At 38.5% G+C, this 27,016-nt stretch overlaps 1 protein-coding gene across 4 annotated transcripts in view; it reads left to right on the forward strand.

Moving 5' to 3' along the window:
- The window catches only part of QSER1 (glutamine and serine rich 1), a 76,946-nt gene that overhangs the window by 7,913 nt on the left and 42,017 nt on the right, over positions 1-27,016 (forward strand). For all 4 annotated transcript variants that reach the window (XM_032841031.1, XM_032841032.1, XM_032841034.1 and 1 more), the window contains 2 exons: positions 24,195-24,307; positions 24,685-24,846. In XM_032841031.1, coding sequence (XP_032696922.1) covers positions 24,195-24,307; positions 24,685-24,846 — 275 coding nt within the window. The remainder of the gene's footprint in view (positions 1-24,194; positions 24,308-24,684; positions 24,847-27,016) is intronic.

Genomic DNA, 27,016 nt, shown 5'->3' on the forward strand with positions numbered 1-27,016 from the left:
TTTCTTTTTTTTTTTTTGAAGATTTATTTACTTTAGGGAGAGGGCAAAGGAAGAGAGACTCTTTTTTTTTTTTTGAAGATTTTATTTATTTATCTGACAGAGAGATCGAGAGAGCACTAGCAGGGGGGACAGTGGGGAGAGAGAGGGAGAAGCAGACTCCCTGCCCGAGCAGGGAGCCAGATGTGGGGCTCGATCCTAGGACCATGGGATCACAACCTGAGCCAAAGGCAGATGCCTAACCATCTGAGCCACCCAGGTGCCCCAGAGGGAGAGAGACTCTTAAGCAGACTCTGCTGAGCATGGAACCCCACATGGGGCTCGATCTCACAACCCTAATACCATGACCTGAGCTGAAACCAAGAGTCGGATGCTCAACTGACTGCGCTACCCAGGTTCCCCTATACCTATAGGCATCTCTTTAAACTGTACTTAATCTCCAAAGAAAGATAACAAGATCATAATTTCTTCTAACCTGATACAACTGTGTACAACTGAGAACATGTCAATCCTTTCCCCAGGAGAGGGGATTAAGTCCTGTGATGTTTACTCTTCTCCTTGATACTCCGTAACTTAAATATTGGGATGTAAAATTAGCAATACTTTAAGTACTGTGTTAGAAAATCGGTACCTCTTATGTCACATAATAAGGAAATAAGAGAAAAGAAAACAAATATATATCTGTATATATACAGATGTCTGCATAACACAGATATACAAAAAAATAAGCAAAATAAGGAGGAATTACTCAAGATAATTACAGTCCTTGTTTCTTTAACTGGTTTCGTGCTCTTAGCTGGTACTATAACTGCCTCTTCCATTACCCATTCTGTGGGCCTTCAGCAAGTATCACAGCTGGTTGTGGTTCTTTACCCGTTAGTGTGACCCAACCTTCACTTCTGAAGGGTCTGTGCCATTACTAGTCCTGCTTGGATTTAGTTGTAGTTTTCCGTTGACTTTAATGACAGGGCATGGTAACACTGGAGAGTCACCTTAAGGGATGCCCTGTATTCCAGACATACTCACCCTCATTTCTATTGTGGAGTATTTCAGTTTCCCCCTATAGTCGGGATCATTCACCCAATCCAGCACTGTAACATCCTTCTTTGCCTGTTGGTTCAGTGGCATAAGGAGCTCAAAGTAGCCAGATAGCAGTCTTAACTTCTAGTCCAATAGAATCATTATTGGTCTCCTAATGAAGCAGTCCTCCTGTTGGACCTTAGACTTCTAGGCCAGCAGACCATAAAGTCGCTGGAACAGGAAGTAAAAATTTGGCTAGTGGTTCATAAGGGATATTAATGAGTGGTGACAGTCCCAATCTACCCCTTGATTCCCAGGCCCATGAAGCCTAGGTATAAGAGAAACCGTCCCAGGCAACCGGATGCTGCTTCAGAGCATATACAACCTTCTGGAGAACCTTGTCCTAGCCCTCAAGGTATTGCCACCTACCTGGTACTAAAAAAAAAGTCTTCAAAAGGCCATCCCACCATTCTGTCAAGCCGCTGCTTCAGGTTGTTGGGGAACATGGTAAGACGAATGAATTCCATAAGAATGGGCCTGCTATTACACTTCTATTGCTGCGAAGTGAATTCCTTGACCAGAAGCAGTGCTGCGTTGGAATACCATAATGGTGGATCAGGTGCTGGCCCACAGATGATAGTTTTGGCCGAATCACTGAAAACAGGGAAGTCCATATCCAGACTATCCCAAGTAGGAACAAAGTGTTGCTCCCTCCATCAGGGAAGCTGTTCAGTGTAGTCAGCCTATCACCAGGTAGCCGTCTGATCACCCCGGGAAATGGTGCCCTAGTCAGGGGCTCAGTGTTGGTATCTGTGGCTGGCAGATTGGGTACTCAGCAGTGGCCATAAGCAAGTCAGCCTTAGGGTGGGAAAGTGCATGTTGCAGAGCCCCTGCACGACATCCATTTCTGCCACCACGGCCACTTCGTTCATTAGCCCAGGGGCAGCTGGGGAAGGAGGCTCTCTGTTGTCCACAGACCAGGCCATTCTATCCATCCTCTGCTGAGGTCACTCTTTGGTAAGCATTCACATTGAAAACAAATATCTTCGGTTTTTTGGCCCATTCAGACATGTATCCACATACCTTTCTTTGTCACCAACTTTCCAGTTATGTTCCTACCAGACCCCCAGCCATCCAGCCAAACCATTGGCTGTGGCACATGAATCAGTATATAATTGCTCTTCTGGCCATTTGTCTTTTTAAGCAAAATGGACATCCAGGTCCACTGCTTGATGTCCTGCTCACTGGGAGGGTTTCTCTTTACCACTGTCCTTTGGAGATATCCCAGGAAGGGGTTTTGGGGCTACAGCTATCTACGTTAGGTGGTCCTTACAGATCTTTCGTGACTACTTGTAAACCAGGTCCCAGTCTTTTCTTCCTCTCTCAACTGGTTGTAAGGGTACTTGTAAGGTACTTGTAAGGGTACAGGTTGGGAGAAAAAAGGCAGTGAAGCAGGAATGGGGACCATAGGCATTTGGGCCACTTTTTTTTTTTTTTTTTTTTTTTTTAAGATTTTAGTTTTAAGTGATCTCTGCACACAACGTGGGGCTTGAGTCTACAACTCTGAGATCAAGAGTAGCATGCTGTTTGGACTGAGCTAGCCAGGTGCCCCTGGGCCATATCTTAATGTAACTTGTGCCTTCAGGGCCTGGTTGGGCCCCATCATGTATATGCCACTCCCGTTTGATGATGGAGTATTACTGTGCATGCCCATCTTTGTAGCTTGTTGGATCAGATAACAGCCAGTTGATGATGGGTATCTTGAGTCCCGTGGTAACTTGGGGGCCCATGGTTAAACATTCAGTTTCTATTGAGGCCCAGGGTGGGTTTTTCAAAAAGAGAGTAGTTAAACATCATCCCTATCTGTTATTGACACTTTAAGGACTGGTGGATCTTTGGACCGTATGGCCCCAGTGGCAGAAAAGCTGGCACAGCAGCCTGGACGTATTATACAGCCTTTGTTGTCACCCAGAACTAACAGTTTTTTGGGTTATTTGGTATGTAGGTCAGAGTAACATACCCAAGTGGGGAATATGTTGTCTCCAAACCCCAAAAAGTCCCGCTAGGTGCATCTCGTGTGTCTTTCTTGGTTGTACAAAGGCCAGAGACAACAACTTATCTATCCTTCCCCTTAGTAAGGATAGCTCAACATATCCTATACCACTGGACCCCTAGAATTTCACTGAAGTAGAATGCCCCTAAATTTTAGTCTGATTTATTTCCCACTCTGTGATATGCAAATGTTCTACCAAGTCTAGAGTAGTTGCTAGTTCTTGCTCGTAATGTCCAATCAGCATTAATATTTATCAGTGTAATAGGCCTGTGTAATATCTTGTGGAAGGGAAGGGTGATCAAGATCTTTGTGAACTAAATTATGACTTAGGCGTGGAGAGTTGACATGACGCTGAGGTAAGACAGTAAAGGTGTATTGGTGGCTTTGCCAGCTGAAAGCAAATTGCTTATGGGCGGGTATGGAGAAAAAGGAATTTGCCAGATCCATAGCTGCATACCAGGTACTGGGGACTGTGTTATAGTTTGTTCAAGCAATGAAACCATACCTGGCTACAGAAGCTACAATCGGATTCACTACTCGGTTAAATATATGGTAATTTGCTGTCATTTTCTGAGACCAACCCATCTCCTGCATAGGCCAAATAGAGATGAATGAGGCTATGGTGGAAAGCACCACCCCTGCATCCTTCAAGTCCTTGATGGTGGCACCAATCTCTGCAGTCCTTCTAAGAATTTGGTATTGTTTGGGGTTTAATATTTTTTGAAGTAAAGGGAGTTCTAATGGCATCCACTTGGCCTTACCCTCCATAATAACCCTCACTCTACAGGTCAGGGAATCAGTGTAGGGATTCTTTGATCTGTTAAGTTTGTCATTCCAATTATGCATTCCCAAACTAGGGAAATAACTAGAGAACAGGTTCACGGACCCACTAGACCCACTGCGAGATGGACTTGAGCCTGACGTCCATAAGCCCCAACCCTTGACTGGTGGGCTACAGTGATGTTTTGGGTCTCCTGAAATTAGTGTCAGGTTATAGCCCATATCCATTAATTCCTGAAAGGTCTGATATTGTTTCCTTTTCTCTGATGTACAGTTACCCTGGTAAAAGGCCATACATACATAGGTCCCTTTGGGGAAGGCTGGGAGAAAGGAGAAAGATTAACACTGTACGTTTTCAGTAATGTACTGTGGTCCTCCGTGAAGGGGACCTGGCTTCCCCTTTATTCAAAGGGCTCTGAGTCTGTATTCTGTCCCAAGTCTGGGAATTGACTTAAGTGCTGTTTTTATTATTTGAATTAGGCTTATGTTCACTTGACCTAGAAACTTTATGCTTATACAGATTAAGAATTTGGTAGGCTTCCTATCTATTTCACTTTTAGGGAACACCGTAATCAACATTAAGGACTGTGTGATTCATACTGTTCTGATTTCTGCTTTTCTCTGCTGTCCATTGCAATAATCATGTCTACCTTGCCATTGGTGGTTGAGTGACCCAACAACCCTTGGGAAGGGTCTTCTGCTTTTACTGAGTCCGTTGATTCAAATGCTAATCTCACCCTGAAATAGTCTTACAGGCACACCCGAAATAATGTTTAATTTGGGTACCCTATGGCCAGTCCAGTTGACCATAAGATTAACCCTCACAGAGGAAATAGGGGATTGGTAGTAATATTGGCATAGAAAGGGTGAAATGGGTGTAAGAAACCTTAAAGATAAAATTGGCTGAGATTGTTGAAAGGGTACATGTTAAAAGGTAAGAAAAAGGGAAATATTGACCTTATTCTGGGGACTGGAAAAAGAATGGTACAGTAAAGAAAAGTAGAAATGTTAATTCATTTTGGTCAACAGATATGCCATGTACTTCTTCTAGGCATTGGCAGTTCAATGGCAATTAGGACAAAATCTAGGAGCGCCTGGGTGGCTCAGTCGGTTAAGCTTCTGCCTTCGGCTCAGGTTATGATCCCAGGGTTCTGGTATTGAGCTCCGCATCGGGCTCCCTGCTCAGTGGGGAGATTGCTTTTCCCTTTTCTCCCCACTTTTGCTGTCTCTCGATATCTTTGTTATTATCTCTGTCTCTCTCTCTCTCAAATAAATAAATCTTTTTTTACAAAAAGACAAAGTCTGGAATGCCTGGGTGGCTCAGTGGGTTAAGCGGCTCCCTTGGGCTCAGGTCATGATCCCAGCATCCTGCGATTGAGTCCCACATCGAGGCTTCCTGCTCAGCAGGGAGCCTGCTTCTCCCTCTGCCTGCCACTCTGTCTGCCTGCGCATGCTCTCTCTCTCTGACAAGTAAATAAATAAAAAATCTTAAAAAAAAAAAAAGACAAAGTCTGTTCTTGTACAGTGTACATTCTTGGGGTAGGATAGGAGATCAGGCAAGCAAATAAGAAAAGTTTCTGCTTATGGAATTAGCATTTCCCTAAGATCTGAGTAAAGAGCATGTACAAATGTCCTAAGGCAGAAACAGGTCTGGTAATTCCCTTCCCTGACATGATCTTACCCTAGATCAGTGTTGTCCAATTTAAGAGTCCTTCAGATCACCTGTAAGGCTTGTTGAAACATAGGTTGCTGGGCCTACACCCAGAATTTCTGAATTAGAAGGTTTGGGGTAAAGGCCTGTAATTTTCATTTCTATATGATGCTAATGCTGTTATCTTATCATCCTTGCCTTCTTGACATTCTTATCTCTGCTTAAAAATAAAGTATTTATCCTCATTTGACAAGACCAGAAAGGTGAATATGGGAGTCTGAATAGATATTTGTATAGAAGACAATAGTAGAATCTCAGAGATTAAGGTTTCTGAGGAGGAAGAGTAGATAGCTAACAGTACCTCTTCAGCTAACTGAAGTTAGCTATTGGTGATAACTAGCATTTATTGAATACGTACCATGTGCCAGGCAATGTTCTGATACTTAGGTTACCTCGTTTAATTCTCAAGTCTGTGAGATAGGTACTGTTGTTAGCCCATTTTACAGAAACTAAAGCAAAGAGCAGTTAACTTGTTCAAGTTCACACAGCTAGTCAGTGGCAGAGGCAGGATTTAAACCATGAAGTATGACTTCAGAGACGTGCTCTTAATCACGAGGTATTCGGCTCTCAGGGAAAACTTTTGAGAAGGGTGGGAGTTTAAAATTGAGTAGAGTTGACAAATGAAAAGAAATCAGAGCCATTAGTGATGGGAGACTTTTAAGAAGAATGTTGAGTTTCTTGGTTGGGAATTAACATGTATGTTAGGTTATACTTTCTCATTACTTCAAAAATTAGAATTATTTTCCTACAACATTCTTTCATGAAGTTTTTGAAGAAGTTTGGATATATGAGTTTATATCAGATTGAATGGTTACGGTAAGGTAAGGGAATTTTCAAGATGTTTGTTTACCAGGCATCTCTCATATATTAAATACGCGGGAGTTTTGGATACATCAGTGAATAAAACCAAAATCCCTGTCCTGTAATTTCACTGGGGTATGTGGAATGAGACAGATGATAAGTAGTAAATATAACTATAAATTATCTAGTATATTTAGAGGTGATAGGGGAAAAAGAAAACAAGGTAAGGAGGAATGGAAGGTGGGTTGAGGGGGCAGGCTAATTGAACTAGTGATATGTGAACAAGGACTTGAAGGCGGTAATCTTCTGAAAAGAAATATTTTACAGTGAGAAGCAGGGTACTTCAGTAAGGGTGTTTTTGTTTTGCTTTTGGGCCACCAATTCAAATGAGACTACAGTTTTGTTTTTTAAAAATTGCCTACTCCTTTGCTAAACTTGCTTACAAAAAAAAACTCTTAATTCTTTGTTCCATATTTATCCTTTGTTGCTGCTACTGCTGTTTTCAATTTTAGCAGTGTGCTAGATAACTTCATGTGACTGGCTGCTGCGATCAGCTTCCTAACTTTTCCTCAGGCCCGTCTAGGTGGGCCTTTCCAGTCTAGGCCTTTGTAATTGCAATCAGTACGCTTTTCGCTTGGTCAGTAGTAAGCGTTTGTTCACCAGTGTGCTAGCCGTATGCTAGTATGTGTGGACATATTGCATAATATGAAGAGGTAAATGGGAGGACATGGGCTTGTTTTCCTTTCATTTTTTGTAGAACATGACCACAGATGCCCCCTTGCCCTGAGTTTTTTATCTCTGAATGAAACACGCATTTTTCATTGTTCCTTAGACAGCTACAGTAGGAACACTCTTATCTTGGGGTCTTTGGGCTGTTTCCTCAGCTAGGAGCTGATAATCCCTCTGATAATCTGCATGGCTTTCTCCTGTCATTTCATTCAGTTCAAAATGTCACATTGTTAGAAAGGTCTGTCCTTAAGGGGTGCCTGGGTGGCTCAGTGGTTTAAGCCTCTGCCTTTGGCTCATGTCATGATCTCAGGGTCCTGGGGTGGAGCAGAGAGCCTGCTTCCCCTCGCCCCCCACTCTGCCTGCCTCCCCTCTCTCTCTCTGCCTGCCTGTGGTCTTGTCTGTCAAATAAATAAATAAAATCTTTTTAAAAAATTATTAAAAAAAAAAAAAGGTCTGTCCTTAGTACCCTCAATGGAAAGGGTATATGCCCTCCCCCATCACTGTAGCCTCATATCCTGCTTGAAGTTTCTTCATAGCACTCATCAGTCCTTGATACTAAATATTTCTCTGTGCTTGTTTATTGTGGGTCCATCTTCACTAACTTGGGTGTTTCTTGACAGTCTACCTTGAGCAGTTGGGTTTTTTCTGCCATGTATCCATCATATAATAACTAATGTAAATAATAATTTACTAAAGACTATTTAATTCTGGGGCACCTGGGTGCCTCAGTCAGTTAAACACCCAACTCTTGGAAGTCGGTAATCTTTTGAAAGGAAAAGAGATATTTTATAGCAAGAAGCAGGGTACTTCATGAAATCTCGGCTCAGGTCATGATCTCATGGGTAGTGAGATCTGGTCCTGCTTTGAGCTTTGCGCTCAGCAGAGAGTCTGCTTGAGATTCTCTCCCTCTGTCCCTCCCCCAGCTTGTGCACATGCAGTTTCCCTCTCTCTAAAATAAATTAATCTTTTTAAAAAAGAATATATTTAATGCTGGCATATATCCTGCTTTGACTTGTTATCTCATATTCAGAGTCTAAATTTGGCCTTCTTAAGTTTAAAGGTTCCTTGGGGGTTTAGACCATGTAGCTTGTCCTATGTTGATAGGCCTGTAGGCATTTATAGGGTATAACTAAGCATAAAATAATGAAATTTTCATATGACTTCATCATTCTCATTACTGTGTGATCACTGATCCTATTTAAATAACTTGAGACCCGATTTGTCCAACCCAGTGAAGCATGACAAACACAAAAATGTGGATAAGCTAAAATACTTTTGCGTGGATCTGCTTAAATTAGATGGCTTAACATTTTAAAACATTTCTCATACTGAGCAAACTGGAAAATGACTATTACTCTGGTAAAGCAACTAATAGTATTCTCACATAAATAGACATTAGACTGAGTCAAACTTTGATTTGCCCAAAGCCACAAAGGGTCTAGTAGAATAATGCCAAAAATAAAAGTGTGAACAATTTGGAAGGATAGGGTATAAGTAGAACTGTGGCTATACAAAAAACAAAACTAGAGATGGTGTCTTTTGTCATTGGTTAATATCTCTGTATTCCTTTTTTTTTTTTTTAACTAGAGCAAGTTTGGGTTCAGTCTGACCCTTTATAACATGCTAATGATGAATTGCTTCTAAGACTTATAAATTGTGTTTTAATATACATAGGAGATGATGGTTTGAAATGTGCTATTAAAGGCTAATCTGGTATATCAGCTAATTAACCTTGACTTGTTGTGCACCTTCTGGTCATCTTAGCATCATCCTCATAAAGTGTGTTTTGAAGTGAGTATGAATATTATTCACACTTAATAGACATGTTTATAAAAATTTTTAAGATAATAAGTTTGGGGGTACCTGGGTGGCCCCATCATTGAGTGTTTGCCTTGGGCTTAGGCCATGATCCCAGGGTCCTGGGATCCAGCCCTACATCAGCCTCCCTGCTCAGCGGGAAGCCTGCTTCTCCCTCTCCCACTCTTCCTGCTTATGTTCCCTCCTCTCTTTCTCTGTCAAATAAGTAAATAAATAAAATCTTTTTTTTTTTTTTAAGATTTTATTTATTTGAGAGAAAGAGAGAGAGAGCATGAGAAGGGAGAGATCAGTCCAGAGCCTGATGTGGGACTCGATCCCAGGACTCCAGGATCATGACCTGAACCGAAGGCTGTTGTTTAACCAACTGAGCCACCCAGGCACCCAAAAAATAAAATCTTTAAAAAAAAAAAAAAAAAAAAGATAGTAAGCTTGTTAATTATAAAATTGTTTTTACCTGTTGTTTCAAAATATGGTATATGCCTTTCCTTTAATGTTTATTATAATTTCTTCCTTTGCATTAATCGTTTTTGTGAACCAGAAATCCAGAAGGTGAATTAGCCACTTGGAAATTTATTTTCTCTACTACAGACAATAACATTTTTATTAAGGAAAATTTCCAACCAAACACATTTAGAGAGAATGATACAATGATCCCTACATATTCATTAGCCAACTTTAAAAACTTCAACACATGGTCAATCTTGTTTCATATATACCCCTACCTACTTTCTCTTCTTACTTTGTATTTATTTTGTGGTATTTCAAAGCAAATTTCAGACTATGTGTCTCTTTCAACCATAGTACGTCTCTGAAAGATATATATACTTAAAATTTTTTTAACGTAACTATAATATGTAGGATATTTTAAGGCAGGCTAAGCATTCTACCTTCTTTGGTATCTTAAGTCAGTTTTATGATAGTATAAATAATATAATGCAATTACAGTGATATAAAATAGTAGTGGTTTTATAAGTCTTTGATTAGTTGGCTTACAAATTTCTGGAAATATCCTTAAGAAAACAGAAATAACAAACCTTTTGAGCTTTTAGAAAATTTCTGGTTAATTTTTATTAAAATTTGTAGAGAAAGAAAAAAACCGTATATTGCATATCAAACTGAATATTATAACTTTGGAATTGGACTCAACTGAAAATCTTTTTCTCTACTCTATAAAATGTTACTAGGTTCTTCTATTAAATCAAAGGTATATAAATTTTTGCGTAGCAACCTAGTGCATAAATGTGAATTGTTGGGCAACCCCTTCGGGTCCCCTTCCTCCTTGGGAGCTTTGTACTATCACTTTGCTATCACACAATAAACCTTACTTTAGTGTCCATCAAAAAAAAATGTGAATTGTTTTGATAAATGTGTATCTTTAGACAGACTTGACTTACCCAATGCCAGAAATCCTAGACCATGTTAATAGTGAACAAAATTGTGATACAGTAAAAATTCAGCTGTACTAGTTTCTCATAAAAGGAAGAAATTTAATTTGGTAAGGGAACTAGGCCACAAACAATAAGATATAATGAAGAAGCTAAAATAAAAACATTTCATGGCACCTATACATTCAAATCCTAGAAATTTGAACTGTGCTGTGTGTTGTAAGAAATAATCAGCTGTCTACTTGTTCATTTCTAAGAATTTCTTCAGAACCTGAAATGAGATATAATCATTCAGGGCCCAACATGACCATTTTTGTCTACCTCTTAAATGAATATGTTAATGTCTGGACATTAGAGATAGTTAATACCTTGCAACAATTTGAAATACAAAGTAATTTGGTTTGACAGATGTATTTGGGGTTTTTTCCACCTGGTTTTCTTTTTAAAAATTGTTTAATTCCAGTGTATTTGACATACAGTATTATATGTGTTTCAGGTGCACAGCATAGTGATTAGACATTTACGTACCTTATGAAATGTTCACCATGACAAGTGTAGTTACCATCTGTCCCTATACAAAGTTATTGCAGTATTACTGACTATATTCCCTATGCTATTCCAGTCATCCCTGAGACTTAGTTATTTGTTTTATATATTTTATTTTTTGAGAGAGAAGGAGTGTGTGTTTGAGGGGCAGGTCAGAGGGAGTGGGAGAGAGAATCCCAAGCAGGCTCCACACCCAGCGCAAGCACATTCCGGAGCTCAGTCCCAGGACCCTGAGACCATGACCTGAGCCCACATCAAGAGTCCAATGTCTCACCAGCTGAGCCACTCAGTGCCTGTGGAAGTTTGTGCTTCTTAATCCCCTTCACCTATTTTGCCCCTTTGCCAACCCCCCCTCTCCATCGACAGCTACCAGTTCTCTATGGCCTATTTCTGTTTTTTGATTGGTTTGTTTTTAGATGTCACATATAAGTAAAATACGGTATTTGTCTTTCTCTTATTTCACTTAGCATAATATCCTCTTGGTCCACCCATGTTGTTGCAAATGGGAAGATATCATTTTTATGGCTGAATATTTTGTGTAAATATACATACCACATCTTTTTCCATTTATCTGTGGATAGACATTTAGGTTACTTCCATATCTTGACTTTTGTAAATAACGCTGCAATAAACATAGGGGTGCATATCTCTTTGAATTAGTGTTTTAGTTTTCTTTGGGTAAATACCCAGAAGTAGAATTACTATATTGTATGATATTTCTTGTCATAGATAGCCATTACAAGATTAGACTAGAATCTGTCATTACTAGATTGTATAATATTTTTAACTTCTTGAGGAAACTCCGTACTGTTTTCCACAGTGGCTATACTGTGCATGAGGGTTCCCTTTTCTCCACGTCCTTGCCAGCATTGGTTATTTCTTATCTTTTTAATTCTAGCCACCTTGACTGGTGTGAGGTGACAATCTCATTGTGATTTTGGTATGCATTTCCCTGATGATTAGTGATGTGGAACATCTTTTCATATGTCTGTTGGCCATTAATATGTCTTCTTTGGGAAAGTGTCTATTCAGGTTCTCTGTTTTGTTTTGTTTTGTTTTGTTTTGGTGTTGAGTTTATGAGTTCTTTATATGTTTTGGGTATTAACCCCTTATTGGATATGTCATTTGCCGGTATCTTATAAGTCAGTAAGTTGCCTTTTGGTTTTGTCGATCATTTCCTTTGCTGTGCAAAAGCTTACTAGTTTGATATAGTCCCAGTTGTTTATTTTTGCTTTTGTTTCCATTACCTAAGGAGACAGATCCAGAAAAATATTGCTAAGGCTGATGTCCAGAAGTTTACTGCCTTTGTTTTCTTTCAGGAGTTTTATTGTTTCGTGTCTTAATATTTAGGTTGTTAATATATTTGAGTTTATTTTTATGTAAGAAAATACCTAAGAAAGTGGTCCAGTTTCATTCTTTTGCATCTAGCTATACAGATGTATTTCTTCTAAAAGAAAAATGTTTCAGGAAAATACTGGAGATGGGAAAAGTTGGATCTGAAAATTTTGTCTTTGTTCAAAGGAAAGGTCAGTAATGCAGGTGATGACAGAAATAAAAAAGGAAAATGATGAAATGGAATTTTGGAATCGTGTCCAACCCAGGCCTTGGTGTCTCTTGTTATGAACATAGCCAAGCATATGCCACATCACCATCACATTTCATTTATTTCCTGACAGAACAACAGACGGAAACTCTTCATAGCCTTGACTTTGGCATCGTTTTTCTTGGGCATCTGTTACAAATGCCAAAATCTGTCTCTTTTTGTGTGAATAATGTTTGGAACTGATAGACTGATTTTGAATATGCTCTAGCACACCACTGGGCAGGAAATACCATACTAGTCTTCATTTCATCTTCTTGGTGAAAAGAAAAACACCTGTTTAACCAAATTTAGTCTATCATTTGTATAAAATAGGATTGTTTTGGTAAAGATCATTAAAGCCATATGGAACAGTTAAAACAAATTTACTTATCTCAAGAAGTCATACTTGTTTTAACAATAACTTGTTGGTATAAAGTACCAATTGTACTTCCTTTACACTAATTATAAGTTAAGGGCTCTGCTCGAAACACAATTTCGTTCCTTCGACTCACTTGATTCATTTTAACGAGAGGCTTAGTTTTATAGCTGCGGGCAGGGTTAAGGGAACCAAAAAAGGATGACGAGACTTCAAATGAGTCGTAGCTGTGTGAAGCCACATCCAGGTCCGAGAAGGGGTAGGGCTTCCAAGTTATTGGAGCCCAGAAGAAGCTATGGCTGTAGAGGGATGAGGCTTGGCTGGAATCATGGTGTGATGGAGAGATTGGACAAATAATACTTGGGCTCTTCTGCCTTCTGATGTTCTGCAAAACCCACTTCTAGTGGACCTAAAGAGCCTGCGTGACACAGTGAGTAGCAGTTACCTGTGCTCATTTACAGATGAGCAAATGAAGTTTCAGAGAAGCTATGCGTTGCCCAAGGCTTCCTTAGAGATGAGCCTTTGATTCTTCCAGCTCTTTTTTTTTAAATTAACTGCTTTATTGAGATTTAATTTACACACCATAAAATTCTCCTGTATCGTGTACAGTGATTTTTAGTACATTTACGTCACCACAGTATCCTCACCATCTAATCTAAGTGGAGTAATAGAATGCCTGTTCTTTTGTGTTTGGATTTTGTGACTAAGCATGATGTTTCAGAGAATCATCCATGTTGTAGCGTGTATCAGTGCTGTAAGTGCTTGTAGCGGAGTAATATTCCTCTGCACAGATGGACTCGTATTGTTTATCCATTCACTAGTTGGTATATATTTGGTTGTTTTCACTTTTTGGCTTTTGCAGATAATGCTGCTGTGAACATTTGCATAAAGGTATTTGAACATATGTTTCATTTTCCTTGGGCAGATACCTAGTAGTGGAATTGTGGAGTCTTTATGGTAATTCTGTGTTTAACATTTTGAAGAACTGCTAAATTGTTTTCCAAAGTGGCAGCACCATTTTACATTCCCACCAGCAACATATGAGGGTTCTAGTTTCTCCACATCCTTGTCCACCCCCTCTGCACGCATATGCGTGCTCTCTCTCTCTTTCAAAGAAAAGACAAGACCTGAGCTGAGATCAAGAGTCAGATGCCTAACCGACTGAGCCACTCAGGGGCTGATTATTCTTGTGCTTCATGATTTTGTTTTGAATTCTCAGACTATGATTAGCTAAAATAAAGTATTTATAAAATACTTGACATTAGATATGAGTGGGACAGGAGTGCTAGAGTTCCACAGACAAAGTTAATTATATGAACTCCATGTGATTTATCTCTGTACTCAATTTTGAAAACAGATTTTATGCTGAAGAACACTGTATGATAGATGAGGTAAAAATATTTAACTTGACTCAGAATATAAATTAATACAAAGAACACTACACTTCCTAAATAGGAAAATGCAGACTCTGCAAGATTACATGTTTTACTGAAAGTCTTCTAATGTTGTTTGCAGAATCAGAATTGAAATTGGGGCCTCCTAACTTCCAATCCAGGGTTTTTATGTTTCTCAACTATGAAAAGTTTAAAACCATATTTTTAAAGCTTAAAGAGAATTTTCTTTTTATTATACCAGCATTTCTCTATCTTCAGTGGCCACATTCTTTTAACACAGATAAGAGAGTAATAAGACTACTTAAGGTGGGGGTGCCTGGTGGTACAGTCCATTGAGCATCTGACTCTTGGTTTGGCTCAGCTGCTGATCTCAGGGTCCTGGGATTGAGTCCTGTGTTGGGCTCCCTGCTCAGTGCAGACTCTCCACCTCTTCCTCTGCCCCTCCCCACCATGCTCCTCTCTCTAAAGTAAATAAATAAATCTTTAAAAAATAAATAGGACTACATAAGGCAAAACCATTCATTCAGTGCTTAAGTAACTTATTGCTTATATGCAAGTACTGGCTTGTCTCCCTGGGATTTAACATATTTCATGGAACTTTTGCTAATTGATTTTAAAACTTGGAATGTGTTTCTTAACTACCATGGACATAGAGTATGCTACCCAAGGAGTAGATTTGTATGTTATGACTATCAGGATATAAACCATAAGATAGCTTATTCTCAGTAATATATTCAAAAACAATTTTTTTCTTATGATCATATACCATCACTGCACAAACTAATTTCGGTGAGATTTTTTTGTCTCCGGTTTCTCATTTGCCTTAAAACTTAATTTTCTGGGGCACCTGGGTGGCTCAGTGGAGTAAGGCCTCTGCCTTCAGCTCAGGTCATGATCCCGGGGTCCTGGGATTGAGCTCCGCATCGGGCTCCCTGCTCGCGGGGAGCCTGCTTCCTCCTCTCTCTCTGCCTGCCTCTCTGCCTACTTCTGATCTTTGTCTGTCAAATAAATAAATAAAAATATTTAAAAAAATTTAAAAAAAAACCCTTAATTTTCTTTGCTAAACATATTAGATTAAAATTAAGAAGTGTAGGGGCACATGGTGGCTTAGTCAGTTAAGCGTCTGACTCCTGATTTTGGCTTGGGTCATGGTCTCAGGGTCATGAGATGGAGGCCTGCGTGGGACTGGAGCCTACTTGAGATTGTCTCTCCCTCTACCTCTTCCCCCCCTCCTCTCTCTGTCTCTCTCCCCCTTTAAAAAAAATAAACAAAAATTAAAAATTAAATTAAGAAGCTTAGGGAGGAAATGTTCAGACTTAAGGTAGAGGGTAGTAACTGAATAATTATTCTTTTGGTTCATTTTAATTTTTAGGAAAATATCCGTTTTTTAATTTGGCATTTAAGTGACAGCAACTGAAGGAAGATAATACTACCCCCTGCAAAATCCTGATCCTTCTTATCTTCAGTATAGAATCTACGCTACTTTGAGTGTGTGGAGAGGGGATAGAGGATTACAGTTTTATGCTAGGCTGGGAATATGAAGATTAAAACAATTGTGACTCTTATCTCTTGGCTCCTTCCTCTTCTCTAGGCCTTTAGCTCCTGTAATTTTTGGGGTATGTTATGGGGATAGTATAAGTTCTCTGTCCTTCTCCCTACCACCCATCCAGGACTTTGGGGGCTAGGATAGATTAGAGCAGGGTAGGTCCTATATTAAATAAATGAACATTTATTCAAAGGAGATCTTACATTGGCCCAAATATGGGAATTTGTTGACCATGTTTTGATTTTTTTTTTTCCAGAATGATTTTTTTTTTCTTTTTTTTTTAAGTTGGCTTTTGTGGGGCTCTGGCTGGTTGAGTCAGTAGAGCATGTGACTCTTGATCTTGGAATTGGAGTCGTGAATTCAAGCCCCACAGTAGGCATAGAGATTACTTTAAAAATCTCAAAAAAAATTTTTTAAACTTAAAAAATCTGGGGTGCCTGGGTGGCTCAGTCATTGAGCTCTGCCTTTGGCTCAGGTCATGGTCCTGGCTTCCTGGGATTGAGCCCCGCGTCAGGCTCCCTGCTCAGCGAGGCACCTGCTTCTCCCTCTTCCACTCCCCCTGCTTGTGTTCCCTTTCTCCCTGTCTCGCTCTCTCTCTGTCAAATAAATAAATAAATAAGATCTTTTTAAAAAAATAAATAAACTTTAAAAATTTGGCTTTTGTTTAAAAACATAAACAATGTCATGGCACCTGGCTGGCTCAGTTGGAAGAGTGTGTGATTTTTTTTTTTTTAAGATTATTCATTTTTGAGAGAGAGAGAGTGTGAACATGAGTGGGGGAGGGGCAAAGGGAGAGACTCCACAAGCCGACTCCCTGCCAAGGCACAGAGTACACCACTGGGCTCAATCCTGGACCCTGAGGCCATGACTTGAGCCAAAATCAGGACTTGGACACTCAACCGACTGAGCTACTCAGGCACCCAAGCAAGTGACTCTTAATCTTGTGGTCGTGAGTTCTAGGCCCCATATTGGGTATAGAGATTAGTATTAAACAAACAAACAAACAAACAAAACCCCCCAAAACCATAAAGTTAACTTTAAAAAAAATTTTTTTTTATAATGTCAACAAACCAGTGACTATCAGATTTTTATAAGGGTTAAAATTTTCCAGCTTTGGCCATTAGGAGCCCTTCCAGTTGGCTTCTCTGTCCCCTTGACGTGCCATTGTTGTTTTTATGTCTTTCTTTATTTATTTTTTACTCCTTGACATGTCCTTGTAAATGTAGGGGTTTTCCCCCATCTGTCTGTCTTTCCCCCTCCCCGCCGCCCCTGAGCACTTCCTTACTTTCTGGTACTATAGGATGCTCCAGATTCATTTCTTCTATATTTCTTGTCCCAGTACTAGAATGACCTATTTCTTCAAGAAGCACTGCTTCCTTTTTCTTGAAGTATGGTATTAGGAATCCTTATCTGGGAAAGAAGTATGCTCTTGGCATCTGGAGAGTCTTCATTTCAAGGTCTGTCAGCTGACAGAACAGGGAAATATATGTGTGTGGATTGTTTTACTTTTTAAACTTTTAAAAAGATTTTATTTGTTTCAGAGAAAGAGCACACAAATGGGGAGGGGCAGAGGGAGAGGCAGACTACCTGCTGAGCCCAAAGCCCAACACAGGGCTCTATCCCAGGACCCCTGGATCACAACCTGAGCCAAAGGCAGATGCTTAACCCACCTGAGCCACACAGGCACCCCTAAAATGTTTTAATATAAAGCATGATTGCTATGATTATTTGAAAAGTAGATAAAATGGTAGGAATATATATATTTTTAAAGATTTTATTTATTTTTTTTGACAGACAGAGATCACAAGTAGAGAAGCAAGCAGAGAGAGAGGAGGAAGCAGGCTTCCTGCTGAGCAGAGAGCCTGATAGGAATATTTTAAAAGCAACATCTGGGTATTTGGTTTTTTATTAAAGAATTTCAAATTATATTCAAAATGAGTAGCAAAAGAATAAAGTTAGACTCCTTCCTTACACTATGTACAATTAATTCAAAATGGGGGTGTCTGGGTGACTCAGTCAGTTCAGGTGTCCCAACTGTTTATTTCGCTCAGGTCATGATCTCGGGGTCATGGTATTGAGCCCTCCATTGGGCTCCCTATTTGGCAGGGGTCTGCTTGAGGATTTTCTCCTCCTGTCCCTTGCATGTTCTCTCTCTCTCAATTAAATAAATCTTTTTTTTTTTTTAAGATTGTATTTATTTGACAGAGAGAGTATATAAGCAGGGAGTGGCAGGCAGACAGAGAGGAGAAGCAGGCTCCCTGCTGAGCAGGAAGGCTGATGGGGGACATGATAGCAGGACCTTGGGATCATGATCTGAGCCAAAGATAGATTCTTAACCAACTAAACCACCCAGGCACCCCCACAAACAAATAAATCTTAAAAAAATAAAAAGATGTTCAACATCATTAGGTAAATGCAAATCAAAGCCAAAATGAGGTACCATTTCATACCTACTAGGATGGCTGTTTGTAATGAAAACACAGGCTGTAAGAAGTATGAGTAAAGTTGTTGGGAAATTGAAACCCTTAACCATTGCTTGTGGGAATGTAAAATGGTACATTTTGTTGACCATTCTTAAAATTTTTGAACAAGTTTGAGTTGTCATATGATAAAGAATTACACTCCTAGGTATCTACCCAAGAGACAACATACATCCACAGAAAAACTTGTTAACTTATGTTCTCGAGGCATAATTTGTAATAACCAAACAGTGGAAACAACCCAAATGTCCATCAACTTATAAATGGCTAAACAAAATGTATGTATATCTATACAGTGGGATATTGTGCAGCCATAAGATGGAATGAAGTACTGTTATATCCATTTTGTAACATGGATGAACCTTGCAAATGTTAAACTAAGTGAACAAAGTCACAAAAGGCCCACATAATATGATTCAATTTTTGTGAAATATTTTGAGTCAGCAAATACAGAGACAGAAAGTAGATTAGTGATTGCCTGGGGCTGGATGGAGGGGGCTATGCAGAGTGATATTAATGGGTACAGTTTTATTTTTGAGGCAGTGAGAATGTTCTAAAATTAAGTTATGGTTCTGGTTGCATAACTCTGACTATTCTAAAAATGCACTGATCTGTACACTTTAAAAGGATGACCTTTAAGGTATGTGAATTACATATCAATAAAGCTATAATTAAAATAACATTTAGAACAAAATAAGAAAAATGAGAAACTTAGGGATAAATTTAACAAAATAGTAGCAAGAATAATGCACTAAACTTTACCAAAGACTGCTGAGAGAAATTAAAGACCTAAATAAATAGACATACTCATGGATTTAGAACACTCAGTACTTTAAAAGTGGTAGTTTTCCCTAAATTGATGTATAGATTCAGTGCAATGTTAGCATAGCCAAAATAATTTTGAAGAACAAAATTGGAAGTTTTGTACAACCTGATTGAGTCATTTATCAGGCTGTGTGTTACTGGCCTAAGAACACACATATTAATGTAGCAAAGTAGTTAAGAGAACCACAAATACATGGCTAGTTGATTTTTTTAAAAGATGCCATGGCAATTTTATAGGTAAAAAATCGTTTTTTCAAAATATAGTACTGGGACAATTGCATACCCAGATTTTTAAAAATGAATCCCAAGCCTTACCAGACACCATGTACAAAAAATTAATTCCAAATGAATCATAGACCTAAATGGAAAAAGTAATACTCTAAAACTTCCAGAAGGAATCGGAAGAGAAAAATCTTTGAGCTATTAGAGTAGGCAAAGATCTCTCACCAACAACAGCAAAAATACAATTCATAGGGGTGCCTGGCTGGCTCAGTCAGTGGAGCATGCGACTTTTGATTTTGGGATTGTAACTTGGAGTCCCGGGTTAGGTGTAGAGGTTACTTAAAAATAAAATCTTTTAAACAATGGTTCTGTTCTTCTAACTACTTTTTTTTTTAAGATTTTATTTATTTATTTAACAGACAGAGATCACATGTAGGCAGAGAGAGAGGAAGGGAAGCAGGCTCCCCACTGAGCAGAGAGCCCAATGCGGGGCTCGATCCCAGGACCCTGAGATCATGACCTGAGCCAAAGGCAGAGGCTTTAACCCACTGAGCCACCCAGGTGCCCCTAACTACATTGTTATAAGGATAAAAGCCACAGAGTGGGAGAAAATATTTGCAAAACATACATTTCACACAGATTTGATTCTAGAATATATAGGCAAAACCTAAAACTCAATAATAAGGAAACTAATACCCCCCCCCCCAAAAAAATAGGCAAAAGATTTGAGTATGTTACCAAAGAAGATTTCTGCATGGTAGATAAGCAAACGATGCTCGTCATTGTTATTTCTTAAGGAAATCCAGATTAAAACCACAGTGAAGGAGGCACCTGGGGGGCACAGCCCGTTGAGCAGCTGACTCTTGATTTTGGCTCAGATCATGATATCAGGGTTGTGAGATTGAGCCATGGAGCCCTGCATTCAGCATGGAGTCTACCTAGGATTCTCTCTCTCTCTGTCTCTGCCCCCCCCTCAAATAAATGTTGGAAAAAAACACAATGAGATACCACTGCACACTAATTAGAGTGGTTAAAAATTTTAAAAAGGAAAGAAAGAACTTACAAATTGGAAATACTTAGTGCCAGTAAGGATGCAGTCACTAGACCACACATGCATTACTGGGTGAATGCAAAAGGGATAGCCCCTTTGGAAAATAGGCAGTTTCTCTAAAGTTCAACATTACCAAGTAACTCAGCCATCCCCCCATATATTTAGTCAAGTGAAATGAAACCTTGTGTTCATACAGAAACTTATGCACAAGTGTATGGCACCTTTATTCATAATTGTTAAAAAACAGGAAAGAACCCAAAGACCCTTAAACTGTTAATGGATTTAAAACAAGCACTAACCTCTGATGCGTCCATATAACAGAATGCTGCTCAGCTATAAAATGTAATAAATTACTGATATAAATAAAAAATGGATGAATCTCAGACATTAAGCTAATTGAAAGTAGCCAAACACAAAAGGCTACATATTAAATGATTATATTCATTTGACATTTTGGAAAAGGCAAAACTGTAAGGACAGAGAATAGATTCTTGGGAGATGGTAGGAAGAGTTCACTACCGAGGGGCATGGGGGGAATCTTTTGTAATGATGGGACTGTTCTCTCCCTTAGTTTTTGCAGTGTTTATATACTTGGCCAAACTAGAGACAGTGAATTTTATTGTATACAAATTATGCCTTAATTTTTGAAGTTTAAAAAATGAATCTTGCGTGCCTGGGTGGCTCAGTAGGTTAAATCCTATGCCTTCAGCTCAGGTCATGATCCCAGGGTCCTGGGATCGAGCCCCACATCAGGCTCTCTGCTCAGCTGGGAGCCTGCTTCCTTCTCTCTAGGCCCACCTCTCTGCCTACTTGTGATCTCTGTCAAATAAATAAATAAAATCTTTTTAAAAAATAAATAAATAAATAAATAAATAAAAGTACTGACTTTATAGGAAAAAATATAATCAGGTTGATCAAAAATTAAAACCTTGTTAGTCAAACTCAGAAGCAGAGAGCGGGATGGTGGTCCAGAGGCTAGGGGAAGGGGGAGATGGGGAATTGCTCAAAGGATACAAAGTTTCAGTTATTTAACATGAATAAGCTCTAGAGATAGGCTATAGGACATCTTGCCTGTGACACAGTAATGTATCCCATGCTTTGTTAAGTGGAGAGATCTCATCTTAAATGCTCTTACCACAATAAAAACTTTTTTTTTTTAAGATTGTATTTATTTATTTGACAGAGAGAGAGATCACAAGTAGGCAGAGAGTTAGGCAGAGAGAGAGGGGGAAGCAGGCTCTCTGCTCAGCAGGGATGCTGAGGCAGATGCGGGGCTCGATCCCAGGACCCCAAGACCACGACCTGAGCCAAAGGCAGTGGCTCAATCCACTGAGCCACCCAGGCACCCCAAAAGCTTTTTATTTTTGATGATGAAAGCTTTTTATTTGAAGACACTAAAAAACAAAAAAGCAACCCACTAGATTGGAAGGAAACATTCACAGTACATATATCTGACAAAAAATGTGGATCCAGAATATAAGAAAAACTCTTACAATCCAATAGGAGAGCTAACTAAACCTGCTTTTTTTTTAAGGCAAAAAATTGGCAAACTTCACCAGAGGAGCTGAAAGAATAGCCTGTTGGCAGATAAAAACATGCAAATTAAACCACGATGAGATACCACTATATCTACCAAGAATCACTAAAATTAAAGACTGATGGGGCACCTGGGTGGCGCAGTCAGTTAAGTGGCTGACTCTTGGTGTTGGCTCAGATCGTGATCTCAGGGTCGTGGGATTGAACCCTGTGTCGGGCCCCATGCTGAGCGCAGAGTCAGCTTGAGATTCTCCCTCTCTCTGCCCTCCTACTCAGTATCTCTTTCTCTCTTTCAAATAAATGAATAAATCTTCTTTAAAAAGGAAGACTGAAAACTTGTCACAAGAAGGATGTAAAGCAAAAATGAAATGTTGATTCATTATTGATGGTAATGTAAAATGGTACATGCACCTATTTTATGACCCTGTAATTCCACTTCTAGATATTTAACTTAAGATAAATGAAAACATACGTCCATGGAAGACTTGTATATAAATGTTCCTAGCAAGGAATATAGTCAATAATACTGTAATAACATTGTATGGTGACAGAAGGTAACTACATGTGTCATGGTAGGCATTTCATAATGTGTTTAATTGTTGAAACATTGTGTTGTATACTTGAAACTAATATGTCAACTCTATGTCAGTTTTCAAGTCTACAGTGGTATATTTATGAAGTGTAAGATCTATGCATTTTTGAAAAATATGAAAATGTATGTGTATGTATCATGTATATGAGAGGGATAAGAGGGAGAAAGCTCATTCTTATTTTATAGACGAAGACTACCTTTTAAATATTAAAAGAATGATGTAATTAGAAAGCTACCATTTCCAGTCTCCAGTGTGATAATTAGTAGATGATGTCTGAAACCTTTGGCTGTTGGGCATAAGATATTTACAGTCTTAAAGTAACACCTCACAATTGCATTTCAAAGGATAAAGAATAACAGCATGGAGCGATCTGACAGATGTGCCTTATCCCCTTCAAGTTTAGCATCACCAGTCATGAGACAGACAGATGTGTGCATCCTCACATGGTGGGTGCAATGAGACGTATAAAATCTCACTCATGTACTTGTAATGAAGAATCAGTCAGACAGACCCAGAATTTGGGATAGTCTACATCCAACTAACTTGGATTCTTCAACAACAACAACAAGTCTGTGCCATGAAATCAAGACAAAAGGGACCTGGGAATAGAGGCACTGTTCTCAATTTAGAGACATAACCAAGTGCAGTTCTTGAATTTTTATTGGATTCTGCATAGAAGGAGCTTTAAAATCCCACACATTTTGGCAACAATTAGGAAATTGGAATATGACCTCATGTCTATTAATGATTATTGGCTATATAGAAGAATGCTTAATTCCTAGGAGATATAGCTGAAGTATTTAAAGATGCAGTGTCATATCTGCAAGTTATTTTCAAGTGGTTTAATAAAAAAGAAGTGTGTGTTTATATCTGTTTATAAAGAAAAATAAAACACAGATAACACAATGTTAATTAAGATTATTGAGACTTGGGGCGCCTGGGTGGCTCAGTGGTTAAAGCCTCTGCCTTCGGCTCAGGTCATGGTCTCAAGGCCCTGGGATCGAGCCCCGCATCGGGCTCTCTGCTCGGCAGGGAGCCTGCTTCCTCCCTCTCTCTCTGTCTGCCTCTCTGCCTACTTGTGATCTATGTCTGTCGAATAAATAAATAAAATCTTAAAAAAAAAAAAAGATTATTGAGACTTAAGTAATGGATGTAAGACTATTTCAATTTTTCTCTGGGTTTAAAATATTCAAAGTAAATATCAAGGGCAGAAAAAATATCTTGTTTTAAATTACTCTCAAAATGTCCAACTTTGAATTTTCTAGGTGAGTTATTTTAATTATCAATTAATTCAAGTTATCTGATACTCCATAGAATGTTAGAATTAGAGGGACTTAAGAGATTATCTTGTCTTGTCCTTCATTCACACAGATAAGAAATTTAGTCTGTCATTAATTAAATCTCTTACTGAAATCACACCGGAAGCCTGTGGTAGAGCTCTGACAATGAACTCAGCTATCCTGTTTTCCACGATACTGCTCTTCACACTATACCCTGTCACTGCTCTCCCAGTTAAAGGAAGTAAAGTTGAATTGAGGAAAATACTATGCATCATTTCTCTTCCTAGTATATGTCAGTATATTTTCCTCATTTTGACAGTGTTGTCAGACTCTGTTTGCTCTATTGATGTGTAGGTCAGGAATTTAGTCAAAGTCTTCCACTACTTTTGATAATTGCTCTCCTACAGATGTTTTGATACTGTTGTTCGAGCTCTGCGTTTTCAGTCACTTATTTTTTGTTATCCTTTAGTTTAAGCTATGAAGAAGGACATCCCTCACACTCTGAAGCAGATCTCCTTCAGAGACAGACTTTTGCGGCCCCTCATCAGCTTCCTGGATATGCTACCACACCTCAGCCAACTGGTAAAAATGCTCTCCTAAAATGAATCTGGCTACCTTTAGTGATTAAGAAGAAAAATCAGTTTTCACATATTGGGTTAGGAATGTGAGCAGGACATAATGGAGCCGTGGGAAAAATGAAAATGAAAATGAAATCAAAAGCTTTGTCTTTTACTGATAGAGAGTATCTATATAATTGGTGGGGAGATCTTTTTTCATAGATCTCTGTGGATTTTAAATTATGACTGTACTTGGTCAAACTAGTATCTGTTTGCTATTTCAAAACAGTTTAGGGTTAAGGAGCTTTTGGCCTCAGATTTCTGCAGTTCTTTTTAAAATAAATAATAATTTGATATTAATATATATTTTTACTTGATGATATGTTTTATCTTCAAATGTAGGTCTTTCTGGAATATTTGATACTAGTGTGAACAGTGCCAGCACTAACACTAAAGAATCTTCAGTGATGAATTTTCTCTCTGCTGTTGAATCCCGAACTGCTCAGGCTGCTTCTTCAGGAACTACTCTTTTACCACAATTCAGGGCTCCATCCTGGCAGACAGGTAATTCTTTGTTTTCAGAATTTTTAAATCCAGAAGAAATACTGATAAAAATACACTTCTGATGGCCTTGTCACTGTATAGTGGCTGAGAAGTGAACTTCAAAACCTAGAATTTGTCACAGTTTTACATTGGACAGAATTCCAGTTTATCACTTGATGAAAACTAACAAGTTGAAGAAGGTAATAATTAAATATAAACCCTAGATATGAAGTTCTTATCTGGTCATTTAAGTGGTTACTTGACTACTTACTAGAAGCAAGCATTCAGTTTCTTTTGTTATTCCATTTCAGCTCTATTGAGGTCTAATTGACATAGAAAATTGTAAGATGTTTAAAGTGTGCAGTGTGGTGATTTGCTATGCATTACATTGTGAAAGAAATCCGCCTCCATCTGAATGAACACACCGATCACCTCACATGTTCATCTTTTTTGGTTTTTTGGTGAACAAATTCATTTATCTTTGTGACTTCAGGCTGAGTAGGAAGTATAGTAAAAAACAATCTTGGGACTGATTTCATCATTAAAGTTACATAAAGTTATCCAGAATTGAACGGATAATGTCACTATTTAGTAAAGGCCATTATAGGCCGATATTAATGTATTTTCCCTGTTTATATATACATTCCATTTTTCAAATATTTCTCCCCAAAAATTATTTGTATATGTTTTTACTTTTTTCAAAGAATGAGAAATATCATAGCATATTTGAGGATCTATTTTAAAGTTTTAGTGAGAGGAAATAATACTTTATCATTGTTATAAATTCCATTAATAGAGCTTTTTGGTATGCTTTAGCAATGTTTTTTCCTGCTTCCAAGGAGATCATTAATGTTTTAGTGTGACATAAAAGAGAATATTATAAAACAAAGTAGTTTCATTTTTTGCTTCCTGGAATAATTGCACATTATATATATTTAGTTAGATTTTCTACTCCAATTTCTATGATAATATTATTTTATTTCATTTTATTTTATTTTAAAGATTTTATTTATTTGACAGACCAAGATTACAAGCAGGCAGAGAGGCAGGCAGAGAGAGAGAGGAGGAAGCAGGCTCCCCGCTGAGCAGAGATTCCCAATGCAGGGCTCGATCCCGGGATCCTGAGATCATGACCTGAGCTGAAGGCAGAGGCTTTAACCCACTGAGCCACCCAGGCGTCCTGATAATATTATTATTATTTTTTTTTTAAGATTTTATTTATTTGTCAGAGAGAGAGTGAGCACAGGCAGACAGAATGGCAGGCAGAGGCAGAGGGAGAAGCAGGCTCCCTGCTGAGCAAGGAGCCCAATGTGGGACTCATCCCAGGACGCTGGGATCATGACCTGAGCTGAAGGCAACCGCTTAACCAACTGAGCCACCCAGGTGTCCCCCTGATAATATTATTTTAAACATATATTTTAAATGTTATTCATTCTTTGAAGCTTAACTATATTATTTTCTGTCATCATAGTACTAATACTTTTTTGACATTTAATGGGAAGAAGTGAGAGAAGAAGTTTTTTGAAAGGGCCAGAGAATCTTTTTTCCCCCTATTTTTCTAAATAAAAAGATTTTAATGACAGTTCACTAAAAAAACATGTAAACAATAAAAAGGCCTACGAAAGGGAAGGTGATAGTTCCTTATAATAGTTCCACTTTTGTAGAGAAGAGTTAGCAGTTGGTATTTATTCTTCTTTGATATCTTTGTATATTAAAATATACATATCCACTTAATCAGTATTTGTAGCAATAGTATTAATCAGTTATGCCTGATTTGATCAGTCTTGTGCTGATGGACATATGGGTTTCTACATATTAGCACACACAATAACTATAACGAGTATTTGTGTGTACAAATATCTTTGTGTCCACTTATTTCCACAGAATAAATTTCTAGAAGTAGAACTTTTAGATCATAAGGGTAAATGTTAACTTTTGCTACATGTGGCTAAAATGCTTTCCTGAAATGTTAATAAATCTCTTCTTGACAAAACTAATTTCTGATCAGCCTTTTATGATAAGCGTACATCTGTTATCATTGGACTTTGTTCCTAGGAAGTCAAAACTTGAAATCCAAGATATTTTTAAGTTTGTGTGTGTGTGTCTGTGTGTGTGTGTATTTAAGAGTTTTATTTATTAGAGAGAGAGTGTATGGAGTCGAGGAGGGAGGCAGAGAAAGCGGGCAAGGGAG

Source organism: Lontra canadensis, unplaced genomic scaffold (genome assembly GCF_010015895.1).
Source record: "Lontra canadensis isolate GAN:19392208 unplaced genomic scaffold, GSC_riverotter_1.0 scaffold118, whole genome shotgun sequence".
Lineage (NCBI taxonomy): Eukaryota > Metazoa > Chordata > Mammalia > Carnivora > Mustelidae > Lontra > Lontra canadensis.